Source organism: Anguilla anguilla, chromosome 15 (genome assembly GCF_013347855.1).
Source record: "Anguilla anguilla isolate fAngAng1 chromosome 15, fAngAng1.pri, whole genome shotgun sequence".
In the NCBI taxonomy this organism is placed as follows: Eukaryota; Metazoa; Chordata; class Actinopteri; order Anguilliformes; family Anguillidae; genus Anguilla; species Anguilla anguilla.
The window spans coordinates 17,188,997-17,204,220 of record NC_049215.1 but is presented as its reverse complement, the minus strand read 5'-3'; the positions used below and the strand labels follow the sequence as shown (position 1 = coordinate 17,204,220).

At 43.0% G+C, this 15,224-nt stretch overlaps 1 protein-coding gene across 2 annotated transcripts in view; it reads right to left on the bottom strand.

Moving 5' to 3' along the window:
- The window catches only part of LOC118213585 (glypican-6-like), a 230,296-nt gene that overhangs the window by 99,429 nt on the left and 115,643 nt on the right, over positions 1-15,224 (bottom strand). For both annotated transcript variants that reach the window (XM_035392552.1, XM_035392553.1), the window contains exon 3: positions 13,216-13,607. In XM_035392552.1, the coding sequence (XP_035248443.1) occupies positions 13,216-13,607 (392 nt within the window). The remainder of the gene's footprint in view (positions 1-13,215; positions 13,608-15,224) is intronic.

Below are 15,224 nucleotides of genomic sequence, written 5' to 3'. Positions count from 1 at the left end.
AGTCTCCCTCATCCCCTTATTCACAACACCAGACCATGTCTGATGGCAAATTTGCATCTTATTTCCAAGGTAATAAACACAAGATCACACCACAGTTAGCCACGCTCTGTTTACACCACATCCCAGCCCTACATTCAGTTCAAATTGGCAGTCATTTGCCACAGAAACTGCTTTCGGATCCTTAAAATAGTCCGATTTTCTTTCAATAGACCTTTAAAAATGAGGTTTTAAATGGCAATGCAGATGCTTCAATGCCGTGAACATTACTCCCAGGTTCACGCCGAGGTCTGGGCGCGAATTATCCACAGCATTTCAGCCATTTCTTCTAATCACCACTTCAGAGAGGAAATTATTATTTTGCTATTTTGCATCACCCTGGATTGCACTCTGTGTCATTTTTATTACCACTCATTACAATTTGCTCTCTGTGCAATTTGTCAGGCTGCAGAGGAAAATCCTAATTTTCCACGTACAGAGGGAAAACCCCAGAGGGCAAGCTTTACAAAAGGACATGGAAACTTCTGGAAGTTTCAGTAAAAACAGCAGATCAAGCAACACCAGAGACTATTCAAGGAAGCAGCTTTGCAGTTCTCCTTTCTTATACATGCAATATGCAAACACACGCATGCACACACACAGACACACATGCACACACGCACACAGACACACATGCACACACACAGACACACATTCGCACACGCACGCACACAATACAATTGTAGGCAAGGGTTCATTCGGTTATTTTCTTCGCTCCATTTTGTTCATGACACATTTTCAATCCCCCAAACTCAAATCCAGAGCACACAAAATGTGCAATACATAATTCATAATTCCTCAGATAAATTCAGACATCTTGCTGTAAAGGGTTGTTATCAGACTGGGGTAAAAATACCCTTCCCAACAGGAGGTTTCAGTGAATAGAGCATTTAAATGCCTGTGGTCATCACAATTTCAGCCTTTCTTTCCATCTTTAAATGCTGGTGCCACTTTTACACTACTTATGTGGCATTCACAGCAATGCATGAAGTTAAGCAGTTCTCACAAGTTAAGCATGGATACTGGACCATTGCACATAATTCTTTTCTTGTGCTTTTAGAGTAGTAGAAGAGTAGAGTGTTTTTCTGTTGCTCTCCTGTAAGCAGGGAGTACAAAATACTAGGTTCCTGACAAGCCTATATGGGAAATGACACTGGCAGGTACTATGAAACGGAACGATCCAGTAAAATGTGACAGGAATCCACTAGCAGCACTAGCACCCAGGACTGGAGGGGGAAAAATGCAGAGGTAATGCTAGACATCATGTCCGTGCAACACAAGAGCAACTAACGGCAAGATGACCTAGACGGATGGGTGGACTCAGCTGTCTGTTTCTGGAAAGGTCTGTTGGGGGTGATGGGAATCTGGTGATTTACAACCAAGCGCCACTCGCTGGAGGGAGGGGTGGGGGACGACGCACCGAAGCCACATGCGAGAACTCCTTCGCATCCCGGCGGACGCAAGCTTCATGCGCTGCTAAAGTTTCTGACTCTTTTGCTGGAACGGGACCTTATGGATCAAAGAACCATGCCCTCCCTGCCCTCCCCATTTGACCCCCCCACCGTCGGGTTCAGGCCCCACCTAAATGTCAGGGGTGAATCCTGGCTGCCGGGGGAAATGGGGGAGAGGTCACGGCTCAGACCTTAACAGACTGTCCCCTACGCTCATCGTCTAAGGGACTGCAGGTTGGCAGGGCCTGTAGAACAGTCTTTTACAAACATCTTTCATTAATAAGGCACGTCGTGTCAGAAACATTTCCAGATAAACAGCCAGTTTCCAAATAGTCAAAATTGTAAACATGAAATAGAAAAACATCAGAAACCGTCTCAGAAGGAAAAGGCTTAAGGCTGAGCTTGTGAATTTATATTACTTATTAATTAGGACACAGTGTAATAAGAAAAGATAAATCAGCACAACAGAACCGGAATACTGATTGCTTAAGGTGGCAGTGTAACATAATGATTAGGGAACTGGGCTTACTGCTCCAGTGTAGGTTTGATTCCCAGTGGAGCCAGCCCCGCTGTACAGCTGAGAAAGTTACTTACTTCCAATTGCTTCAGTAAATATTCAGCAGTATAAATGGATTGTATGTTAAATTAATTAAGCTGTGTTCATTGCTTTTGGCTAAAATGTAATGTAATTAATCACCAAAAAACTGTGTTTTGAGTTTGAAATGTTTGTTTGCCAAAAGGGAATTTTAAGAGGGTGTCCACAACACAGACATAGCATAACATAGCTATATCCAAATCTGTATTTCACAAGCCTATGGCAATTGGCATGATACTGCGGTGGGTTTTGAAATGGTGGAGATGGTGAGGTTCAAAAATTGCCGTTTTATATTGGAGAGCTGACTAACGCAAACACAGCTTACAATGCATACAGTATGCATAAAAATATCAATCATTTCATGGGCAAAATCAACACAGCGTTCAGATATGTAGTTTTATAAGGGTACTCTGAGTGAGGGTACTCTGCATGGTACTCTACAGTGTAGAGATCTTCAATAAACCGTATTGTTAACTCATTCAAAATAAGAGGACCTCAGATGCGCTATGAGATTCTTTTAAAGATCGGGACAATACAAGCTCTTTTTACGCAAATGCAGAACAGCTCTCCAATGGAACCAAAGATAAGAGGATCTCTCTTCCCACAAATACGAGCTTCATAAAAAGAAATAAATACATAAATACATAAATGAAATGACAATGCACTAAAATGTCTTTTCATTGCCTGTCTGATCTGCCTGGCAGAAATGCAATCACTCCAGACTGCTCTCTGAAAAGCAAGATGCTTTATGAGATTCTTTTAAAGATCGGGACAATACAAGCTCTTTTTACGCAAATGCAGAACAGCTCTCCAATGGAACCAAAGATAAGAGGATCTCTCTTCCCACAAATACGAGCTTCATAAAAAGAAATAAATACATAAATACATAAATGAAATGACAATGCACTAAAATGTCTTTTCATTGCCTGTCTGATCTGCCTGGCAGAAATGCAATCACTCCAGACTGCTCTCTGAAAAGCAATAATCCCTGTATTCCACATTTGAGTTGCCAGATATGCACGACGCCCTCCAAACATTATCTGCCTCACATACTTCCTGTCTGCAGCAGTTGGCTTTGTGGCAAACTCAATTCCCCCTCACTCTGGTGATGCAAGTACATTTTTTCTCTGCCCGTTCCTGTGGCTCATTTAAGTTCCGTTTTACTTCAGTTTGGTCATCATGAGCTTCGCTGATTGGTTTAACCTTAATGTCAGGCGTGTCATCTCTTCCTTCCCACAGGTACAATTTAGGAATAAGTATTAAAACTGATGACTGCAGGAACATCCCTCTCAGGTTAATAGGATTGGGCCTTGAGGAGAAACAGGGATACAGCATGTTTTAGTATACTTATTTATTCACACATTTAGATACAAGGAAATATCATTTTAATATTTCAATATTAAAATATCTCCACAGTATGTACATGATGAGAAAGTAAATAATCTTGATGGATCATAGATAAGATTCCAGAGTCAAATACTGAGTATCTTTACATGATAACTCCTTCTTCAAATCTGTTGGTTGCTTAGGCTATTAAATTGTTTATTCTACGGTAAACTGCCTAATCAGGACGTATTATTTGTGTATTACATAAATCCACACCGTTCAGGGATATATCGTAAATCAATGATCATAAATGCATTTCAGTTGTCTCTAATTGATTAGCTATAGGCCACGTGTTTAGGTTTATCTGATAGGCATGAAACTCAGTCTCTCTCTCTCTCTTCGGGGATACTAAACCTGCATGCATTCTTCATTGCGCATTTCCCATTCGCTTGGGAACGGAACGGCCTTTAATTGCACAGAAGATAGCGCTGAGATACACTGGCTATTTGGTCTTCAACTCCTTGGCAAAAATTTGCAAGAGCTGGAGCTGTCCTCGCCCGCTGTCGTTTAACCGAGGGGGAGGGGCAAGTTGAGCACATCATCCACTGCCCTCTATAAAGTTTAGTGCAAGGTGTTTCAGTGTTCATATATCCAAAGCTAAAAAAAAACTGTGTTAGCCACCACAGCATAAAGCCATTTACATTTAGATCCATTTCAAGTGTTCATCTTGGGGTAAAAAGTAGCAGACATATGGAAATCATCATTGGATGTGTGCTGAAGGTGAAAGTGAAAAAAATTGGAATTGGGTAAAGTAGACCTGTAGTTCTGACAGGTCAGCTCAGAGAACATGAGCATCACACAGGGCACAATAATCTAACACGGTAAAGGCTGGTTCTGAAAGGAGTGTGAACTGCCTGATAAAAACATTCATTAGGGAAATATGGGTGATTCCTATTTTTCTGACCTATTTTGCTGCTTCTGCATGCCAGAGACAGAGGAATATGAATATCAATAACCCAAACTATTTTCCTTGAAGAACTTTTCCAAGTGATCTTAAAAAGTACATAAGTTTTTATTTTTTCATGGTGTGAAATGCAGTTACCTACTGAAATAGTACTACAAAGATAATTTCAAAAAGGTATCCAGGAAAGTGCGTGTGCAACACAAAGGAAACCGCCTGCCTGCTGAGAATGAGCATCATGTCTCACTCTTCGTCTTTCAAGCTAAAAAAATAAAAATCTAACTATGCTGCTGCACTCACACAGCGGCTCAGTACACAGCCTGAATGGGGTGTGAGTTTATCCCCTCATTCAACTTCTCTCCATTCCCCAAATTTATCATCAAATAACTGAATACAGTCCTCAGCACGCTGCAGGAAAGAAACTGGCAATATACTGAATTTAGACTGGGAGAAAGTGAAATGTATCATAACCATAATACTAATACTACAAATACTAATACTAATAATCCATCCACCCATCCATTCAGCGTCTAACCAGCTTATTCCTGGTCAGGGTCATGGAAGGGACTGGAGCCTATCCCAGCATGCATTGGGCGATAGAAATACACTATACATGTCACTAATCCATTGCAGGGCCCACACACCATTCACACACACAATGATACCTATGGTGTGCGAGTGAATAATAATAATAATAATAATAATAATAATACATAGCATTTATATAAATCCTTTCATGGATTTTGAACTGCTTTACAGCAGTAGGTTGGGGTGGTTGCCAGCCCATGGGGATGTCAGGTGTCTCACCACAATGATCCCCATGTGTAGCCCCCACCTGGATGATGTGAAGGAGCCATTTAACTTCAGGATGCTCACTACACATCAGCTGAGGTGGAGAAGGAGGAAGCTATTAAAACCAATTAGACAGGGGTTTCATTAGATGGCCAGACTGATACAGCCAGATTAAGGATGTGGCTGTTAGACTGTTAGAATCACAGGGGCTGCAGTGTCAAGGACACACTTCATCAAATAATAAGCGGAATTCTTAAAGCTTGGGAAAAGGTTGAGTGGACACTATTCAGACTTCCTGGTCTGTTTCGGCGCTGTAAAGCTTTAGAACAGGCTACATCTTCAGCTAGCATGCGGAGGCTCATTGAGACTGTCTGTCCATACGTGTCAGTGGCCATCTGCGCACTGAACTGAACAGAACCGGTGACTTCTTCACTCCAATCTGTGCACAGAGGGGGGCGGGGGGAGGGGAGGGGGGGGGGCGTCAATGGCTTGCATCCCCCACACCCCAAGCTTGGTACATTATGGGCCTGAAATCTGCTATGAACCACAGGGGGTTGGTTGGGAAGGGGGGGCGGGGGGGGGGGGGGGTGCGACAGAGGGGTGCCCCAAACACCCGAACTGAACAAAGGAGCTAGAGCTGAACAAGCGGCATCAGAAAGGCCTCGTCACATCTCAGATCTCCACGGCGATCACGCACCGGGCCCCTCGGACATGACAGCGTCAGCGCTTTCACCGAGCACAAAGGGCAGCGCGAGCACACGGAGGCGGCCGGGGCACGGGACTCCTCACGAGAAGGCTCAAAGGCAGCGGCCTGCTGTGGTTCCCCTGGGCAAAGACGCACATCTGAAATCCAGCAAATATCCCACCGACACACATGCATAATGTGAAAGCTGTCAGTCATCCAGCGCAAACTAAATGCGCCGCAGAGGCTGCAGCGATGAATGCCGTTTGTTGGTAAAAAAGCCTGCAGAGCTTCCCTCTGGCTCTGTTCCCACATGGGGAAAAAAAATATTTTATGAATTATATTTTTCTAAAAAAAAAATAATAATAAATGCTTTTGAGAGTTTGTGGCCTTCATATGATCTAATTTATGACACTAATGCATTTTTAATGGACTTTCCCAGAATAATGCACATGCACTGGAAAAGTCTGAGTAGTTTTGCTCTTTCAGTCGTGTCTGCGCTGCACAGAAAGCACAAAAAGGCAAGTTAAAAAGCAGATAATTTGGGAGACGCTCACCACGTCTGCATTACGAATGCTCAGCAGTGATGAGACTCAGAAAATGTACCGCACCCAATACGGATTTGTTGGGCATCTGCCACATTATCTGCATTTTAATTTCACTTTGTGGTCGGATTTAGCCTACCTGCAAAAGAAAGCATTTCAATATATGTGTTAAGATATTTTAAGAGCATGCATTTTCCGGATTTTCATCTCACATCTCAAATCCAGCGCTTCTGTGATGGAGTGCGGAGGAAATGTGGCACAGAAGTTGAGATAACCCCGTCTAATAAGATGTAAAACATTCACTTTAGAGCACAGTAATGGGCCGTTTCTCAGGAAGCCCGTTCATCTTGTCACGAAATGTACCTTTTACTCTGACCCGCGGGGTGCAGGGAGAGCATATTCCTGATGCTTAATTATGGATGTTGCCCCATGGGAAGCAGAATGAATGTGGAGAGACAGCCAGCCAGCCCCCCCCCCCTTCCCCCCACCCTATTTAATGAAGTTGTTCCCTGTGAAAGGCTACAGTCACAGAGGCTCTTAATATCACGGTGAAATCCCAGGAAAATAGCATGATTCCAGCCCCCCCCCCCCCCCCCCCCCCAAAAAATGAAGTCTTTCCACTCCTATTCCTGTCAGTTCTCACAATACCCGTGCTGTATGTACACTCACGATTCCTGTTTGCTAAAGGAAGGGGCCCTTTTGGGGGGGGGGGGGGGGGGGAGGGATGGAATCATGCTATTTTCCTGGGATTTCACCGTGGGGGGGTTAACATTAGACATGCTAACATTGGAATGCCAAATTTTAGCTTTTTTTTATCCTTACAGGGTGAAAGCACATGCATATAAATGTTGTGGGTGTTCATATGAGTGAGTAATATGGGTAGAATTAAGTCTGCCACGCACATTTACGCTCTGAATGTGCCACCCTCCTCTCTTCAAACCCTCCTGAAATGTGTAGCTGTACTGTGAGCATGGGTACATGTAACACTGCACAACACACATTTCCAAAGTGAAACAACAGTTTGGGGAGTCATGGCTGAACTCCCTGTGTTTGGGCCCATTGTTACACGGTGAAGTGACTTCACTGCTGCAATCCATCACTCTGGGGTCTCATGTGATACACAGTGACCGCTGTTCTGTGTTGGTGCGATATTAATAAATGGTTTGCATTATAAAATCATCACTGAACCTGGTGAAGGCCTTACACAGCAATACCTTTGGACTACATCACTTTCCAAAACCCGTTTGTGAGTGGCCATGTGTAAAGAAATCTCCAGAACTTTAAAATGAAGCCCTTTTTAATTATTTATGCATATCATTTTTTTTTTTTAAAGAGGAACTGGCTTTTTAAAAAATTATTTCAGTGGAAAAGAAGCATTCCCCTTTTTAAACGTATTTTTTTAAAGTATTTTTTTTAAAACTGCCCTTTCAAAGAAGCTAACTCTTTAAGTCCTGTTCAGAGTTCATCTACTTTTACTAGATGGGTGTAGGCAAGCACACTTCCTATGTGGAAACTTCATCTTTCTCAAAGACAGTCTGTTCCTTGTCCATAACACCCTTTGCTTAAGCAGAACAGTTACCTGTAAAAATATTCTTGGCTATTAATACGCTGCATTATGCGACATGCTGCAGATACTAACCTGACCATGCACACAGTGCGCACACCACCTGGTAACCAAATCAAGCAGTTCATTTCCATTCATTACCATATAAACGCATAAATTAGCTTATCCAGAAATAAAGTGCTAAAATACCGCAGGAACACCATCCACACCATTTATTCAGCATTTCATGGAGCTACAAGTTTTCTAAAACTTTAAAAAAGAAAGAGAAAAACAAAGTTTTAATTACTAATTTTCAACAATAAATAAATAAATAAATAAATAAAATGCTGATATTTTAACCCAAGAGCTACAGGGAGCTGGTTTTTGCAGGACACAAACAGTTATTGAGTCCAGAGACACCGCTGTTTATTCTGACGGGTGTGAGCTGTTTGTAATTGGCCCCTCTGTACCCCCAAAGAACACAGGAGCTGAGATAAACAGCCCTCAGCTCTAACATTGCCATCGGCTGTTTCTAATAACCACAAAAAAAAGGTCAGGATTTGGCAAGACGTGGAGCAGAGAGGAACGCATGGTGATTTAAAGCTTATCTTTTTATTTATTTATTTATTTACTGATAATCCCTGCTACACCCTCCATGGCCTACAGGAGGGTATCCCTGGGGGCGTGGGGAGGCTGTCACTGTCACTGTCACATCGAGGGGGCTGTTTAAGCCTCTCTAGAAAGCGCAAGGCATTCAGATAAATGTAAGCGTTTGATACACTTCTCTTTGCCTGACTTCTTATTTTCCCTGTTTTCAAGCAGAAAAACTGAGTTTTAAAAATGCTCAGACACTCCCCACTAACATGCCCAGCATATTAAACCAACAAACAAACAAATAAATTTTAAAAAGAATAAAACCAACCATTAGCATAATAATTGCATGGGTAAAGACTGCAACTTTCACCACATGAATCATAAAAAACACCGAAAGAACCTCCATTTTCTGCCAATCTGAAGGAAAAGAAAAGCCTCTGTCTTAGAAGCATTGCTGAGGTAAATACAAGCGACAAAAAACAAATGGCCCTCACTGTTCTAGCTGCTACTCCTGTCTGCTGAGACACAAATATGTGTGAGATAAATTGATTTATAAGCGCCCCCGCCCTCATCCACACATTTATAGCCATCTGCTTTGGATAGATTGTTATCCACTGAAGGAGAGGCAGTAAGATGGTCTTGCTAACTATGAACTACACTAAACCTTCTGTAATATAATTCTGATCCGGGAAAAATAATGGAACCAGCCAAGTTCCATTTTATTTGCAATTAAATTGTGTAAAGGTAAGGAGAGAAAAAAAATACATTTGACTCTTGCTAAGAAATTACCATGACACTTAGACTATATAACACAAAATAAAACAAAAACAAAAGAAGGACAAAAAATGTTGCAGAGTGAATGTTGCTGAGCGCTGAATCTTCAAAAGCAGGAAGCAGGGCTTTCCTGGTACCTCTCCTGCGTAACATGGCTGCCAGCCCCCAAGGCACTGAATGTCCAGAGTATACAAGAAAGCCAGCGGTAAGCCTGCCTTCACTTCAAACAGAATGCGCCTGTTTGATAAGTGCAATGTACACAGGATAAATGTTACAAGTCAAAGACGCAAAGTTTCGATCCAAACATAGTTTTTTTTTTTCTCCTCTCCTTTCCAGTGCCTGGGGTCAGGAATTATGCAAGCAGTCACCTGGAGGTCACTGAGGAAGGATGAAAAAAATGAAACCAAGGAAGAAGAGGAAGAGAAAGCAGGAGGGTTGAGCCGAGGCAGATGGGGACAACAAGCCCACGGAGAAACGAGTCAGCTGTCCTCATGGGAAAACAGCCGGCACCCTGTGGTGTTCCACGTGAGCGTTTTTCAAGCATTTCAAAAGCAAAAGTTTAAACAAGTATGTACTTTCCCCCTTATCCCTCCGTGCTACATGCTTGCAATGACCTCCTTCATGCTTCTATTTATTTATTCATTTACTTACTTATTCATTTATTTACTTATTTTCCAGAAGTTCCATGACTTACAAACCCATCATGGCAAAAACATACCCAGGAACCCAGTACAGTTTTTCTTTGACACTTTCAAAGACTGCAAAGAAGGACAACATACCCAGACCCTGATATTTAGCTCTTGAAAGCACGTGCCTGCACGATATAGAAGGGACTTTTCATCACAGTGGAATCAGCTCAACTGGCCAGGCGTTCTAACCACTACATTCCCCAATCAGGCAAGCCAGGTGACTAACTGAGTCACACACCGATCACACAGCGTATTTCAGTGTGTCCCACAGGATTTCTCTGTAGGGCGGGTGGTGAGGTGGTGCAGCGCGACTCCAGACCGAGTCCCAGGGGGGTTTGTGGAGAAGGTACGTTCAGGTGAGATTGCAGGCTGGGGGATTGGGGAAGGGGGTGGGGGGTTATACCTATTTCCCTATGTTTCATTTTTATTTTCATTTTTTCTTTAGTGCACAGAGTGTACAATGTGGGCACCTCAATAAAACATTCTGCTCTACCTCTCTTCACCGACTGCTACTGCTGCCTACACAAGTTGCAGATCATCCCTACAGCAGTGGTCAGAACTGGATTATGTAAACTGTAAATGGAACTAGAAATGTCATTTGGCTTCAAAATATCACAGACATAAAAAATGAAATTAAGAGACTGGAAAATAACAAAAAAGGATATAATGTGTATCAGTTTAATATTTAATGTTATGTAAAACAAGCTTGCTAATATCTGTGTTCAACTGCTGCTCTGCGATTAGGATATTTTGGAGTTTCTTTATCTAATGAACATTACAAGCTTTAGTTATGAATTAGTTACCCTCCCAGGCTTGTTTTACAAAGCCACGTTTGGTGGCGAGGGAGCTCAAGCCAGGCTGGGTTTGCGGCACAGACTCGGGGTGTTCTGACACCTGTGCCATTCGCGAAGGCTTCTGTATTACCAGCGGCTTCACTGACAACAGAACACTGGTTCCCACTGTCCCCATTCTCCCTTATCTCGTTTACATTTACATGGAAAAAATATGAAGATCTTTATCTGACCCTTTTTGGTGGCAAGCTCCTTTTATTTGCTGATAAGATCATCATTCAGCTAGGCTAGTGATTCACTTTCCTGAGGTAAATCTCATCTACGTAAACAATGAACGGCAATCCAAACACTGTAATTTCATACTTGGAGTTGGTTACTTGCCACGGGGAGTGCACACCACACACATGCATTGAATCATTGATCATTTCACAAAATGGAGCGCTTATATTAGCAAATTTTCGATTGATTTTTAAATCATAGCATTTCAAATAATGACATTGTCATATTATATTTTTTGATATTTTCAGGCGGGGTGGCCACTCTGCTAGGCAGGGTGGCCCATCACTCCTAAAGCATTGAAGGGGAAACCCTGTATTTGCCCTGAGCAATTGGGCAAGAGTGAAATGTCAAGGCCTGATACCTACACCCTACCTGCCTAATCGGCACACAGACCACTTATAGCATTATTAAAGCAAAACGCTGCCTTATATCAGTTAGTGCACAACGATCTGGAAGAAGAACTCATCACTGTAGATCATGCTGACACCCTCACTGCACCCAACAGTCTGGAAGAGGCGCACTATATCAGATTTCTCTCAGCGGCTGCCATGTTCAGATACTGGGAACTGGGACTGGAGGTCTGGGAATTAAGGCAAGGTCTGAACAGGTGTGCTTGTAGTTAACACCATAAATGCGAAGAGGTTCTGATGGTTTCAGGTGCGTAATTCCAGGACTGCTGAGGGAAAATAGCGTTCAGAAGGCCTGGGATGTGTGGGCTGGCGGTCACAGGGGACCAGAGAACCAATGCTGGGTTGTAGGGTCTGATCACTGATAGACCAGGAGAAGCGTTCAACACGCTGATGGCATTGTACAAATGTGGTATTCTTTTGGTCCCTAGCACAAGAATGGTTGTGTCCTCATGTTCGGCTTTTGAACATGACCTCAGTGACATAAGGGACTGCCACCATTTATCAACATTACATTACATTACAATACAGGCTCTTATCTAGAGCGACACAACCTTTTTATTTTAAAATTATGCTACACCGCCGCCCCAACACTACAGTTAAAAGAACTAAGTAACTGTGTAAATGATCAGGGCCTGATACAATGAGATTTAAATATGGGCTTCTTCCGTGAAAAACATTTTTTGCGTCTGCAGAAAACAAGTCTTGTTGAAGTGAATTTCAAACTTGGCAACAGACGTGCAACTGGGCACCGGCTCAGAAAATACCTGCAATATAAAAATGTCAAGTCAACAGAGCATCAGAATAGCAAGTGGAAATGCGTGGGATAGCAAAAAAGGCATCAATCAAGGAACTTAAAATGGGTCTAGTATGTCTTGTACAGACTTTGCAATACCGATCTGCTACTCTAGACTGAAACAGGAACAATTACATCGTGCAGAGATATTATGCACTGGTATAATTATCTTTAAACTCAAAATGAACTGATTTCATTTTACAGTTTTCCTTTAACTTTGACTCAGTGTGGTAGAAAGTGTGAATTTCTTCCTTGTTATTTACACAACAGAATGAGTGATCGTGCAGTTATTTATCGCAGCGATGCCAATCCTGCAAACTCACATTAGTACTTTCATTTGATTCTGCCAATGAACTATGACTGTACGGTACACATTTTTTTCATGAGAGTGAAACCAAGTGAAGAGCAGCCAAATACTTATTAAAGGCTCAGTACATCTGACTGCTCCATTAGCATCTATTAGCGCCGCAGAAACCTCAGAATACTTCATGCAAAACGCATCATGTGACTGAGACATCTTTTTTAAACAGAACTCCCATTAATTTGCTGTAAGAGGCTCCTTGGACTGCGGAGGGAAATTAGGAGTGTAATTGCAAGCTGGTGCACCCTTCACACGATCACGCGAGAGCCAAAAACACCCCGACACGGAGCGACTGAGGGAGGCGACCTCAACGGGAAGTCTTCAGGAACAGTCGGTTGGTAATTGTGAATCCTGTAGCCTTGAGCTACATTCTGGTGTATATTTGTATTCTGATTTCACAACTGCTCTGGGAGCATCATGGCCATAAATGTATATGTGAGTGTGTGTGTGTATATGGGTAGTGTGTGCCATATGTATACATGTGTGCCTGGAAGCGAGTGCGTGTGTGTGTGTTTGTGTGTGTGTGTGGGTGGGTGTGTTTGTGTATGTGTGTGAGAGAGAGAGAGAACAGCAAATAAGCATGAAAACCTTACCCTGGACACCCTATTGGCCACCTCCCGGCCAACCATGAGTCCCTGGACGAAGGTCCTGGCTGCGATGAAGGCCCGGGTCACCTGAGCCTTCAGTTTGCGGGGCACGTCCCCGAAGGGCTTGAGCTGGTCGGTGTACTTGCTGATGCACTCCAGGTAGTCTTCGCTGAAGTGGTACTGCGAGTTGAGCAGCTGGAACATGCGCTCCAGCAGACGGGCCCAGAAGTCGTTGAGCATCTCCTCCAGGTTGACGTTGCCGCCCGTGTAGTAGCGCTTGAGCTCGGTGAAGAGGTCCTGGAAGACCTCCGAGTTCTGCATGTACAGCTTGCCATATGTCCTCACAAACATGTCGTTCAGGGACTTCTCAGTGTTCTCCAGCAGCTCCAGGAAGAACTCTGCAGCAGGAGCAGAGAGAGTGGTGTTACAGTAAAGATGCACACACGCATGCGTGGACACACACACACAGACTGGAGTCAAAGAAAATATACTTAATTTCACATTTAAAAAAAAAAAAAAAAAAAACATGTATATGAAATCTTCAGGATAAGAAAAATGATTCTGAAAAAAATAATATATGTGAATTATTATTATTATTATATTGTAATCTCAACATATCTCAAGATATGTTTCCATTAGCGGGGTGTGTTCTTTTGTAAGGCAGTTGCTCTACCATATGGCAGTTAAATCACATCACATTGCTGAAATTAAACGGTGAATGTCAGATTTCTTCTGGGTCAGCGACTGGCCAGGACTTTGCAGTTCTTCCACTCACTTCTGGATTTCACAACATGGGCGTTTATGACCGGAGGGACGCGTAATTCTACACTGACCTGTCACTCCAAGTCCCTCTATATTTCAACTAAAGCACTTAGCAAGCAGGACGGTGTCTGGCTTTGTCCAGACGACTGGAGAGCTACAGCGAGGCTTCCGCATTTAATCCGTGTGGCCGCTATGATGAGCGGTAGAGATCGCTCCAGTGCCGTGAACTTGCTCGTACTTATCTCACTTACACACCGGTTAAAGGGCCAAGCTTGAGTGAGACCTGGAGATCTGCAGATAACTGTAAATAATTGAATAACCTAAACAAGGACCGCCCCCACGACCATCATTAATAGTTCATGAAATGGCTCCCGCTGCTCGAGGAAACAAACAGGGCACGCTCGCACAACTGAATGGCAGCGCAGTCACATCAATCTGTCGCTGCTTAATACATTGGAGCAGTTCTTCCCTCAGTCTTACACCCTATTATGTGGGTGCATGTATGCAAAATATATGTCCATCTCACCATCATCATAATTTCTGACACAACTACGCATACACACGCACGCACGCACGCACGCACACACACACACACACACACAGATTCAGGCATGCACAAGTACATATTGTGGAATGTATGTGATGAATGAATACACATGTACACACACACACAAATGTGCAAACACATTCTATTTTACAATAGGTATGGGACTAGTCACCGAGGCTAAAATACTCCACGGTGCATTGTGCATTATTTTTGACAACGACGCTGCAATTTGTTAACACTATTTACACACATAAAAAAGTGGCCTTTTTGTTTGTCATCGTTGTTGTTTTCCTTCCCTCCATTTGCTCGCTCCAGTGGTTTTCTGTCTTTGCCAGCAGTCAACGCTGGGCTGTGAGCATTCAAACGAGGCACACTGCAAACAGCCAGCTTTCAGGACTGCCTTGTTAACTGGAATTTATGCCCCAGAGAGAACCCAAAACGAATAAACAGAAAGCATCATAAAAGTTGTCCCTCGTGCCCCACTGTCAAATCTGCATTTCCATTCTGCAAACAAACAAACACAGACACTCTGTGACAAGCCTTCTAATGAAGCTCAAAGGATTTCCCTTCTTCGGTGTTTGTTGAAGGTGGAACACCATTTGGTTTTGACAAGAAATGTAAAGAAGGATCTACAGGCACTTAATAAACTGTATCATTAAATATCCATTATCTTGCTCTCCAATACCACCCTGTGGAAAATTATCGG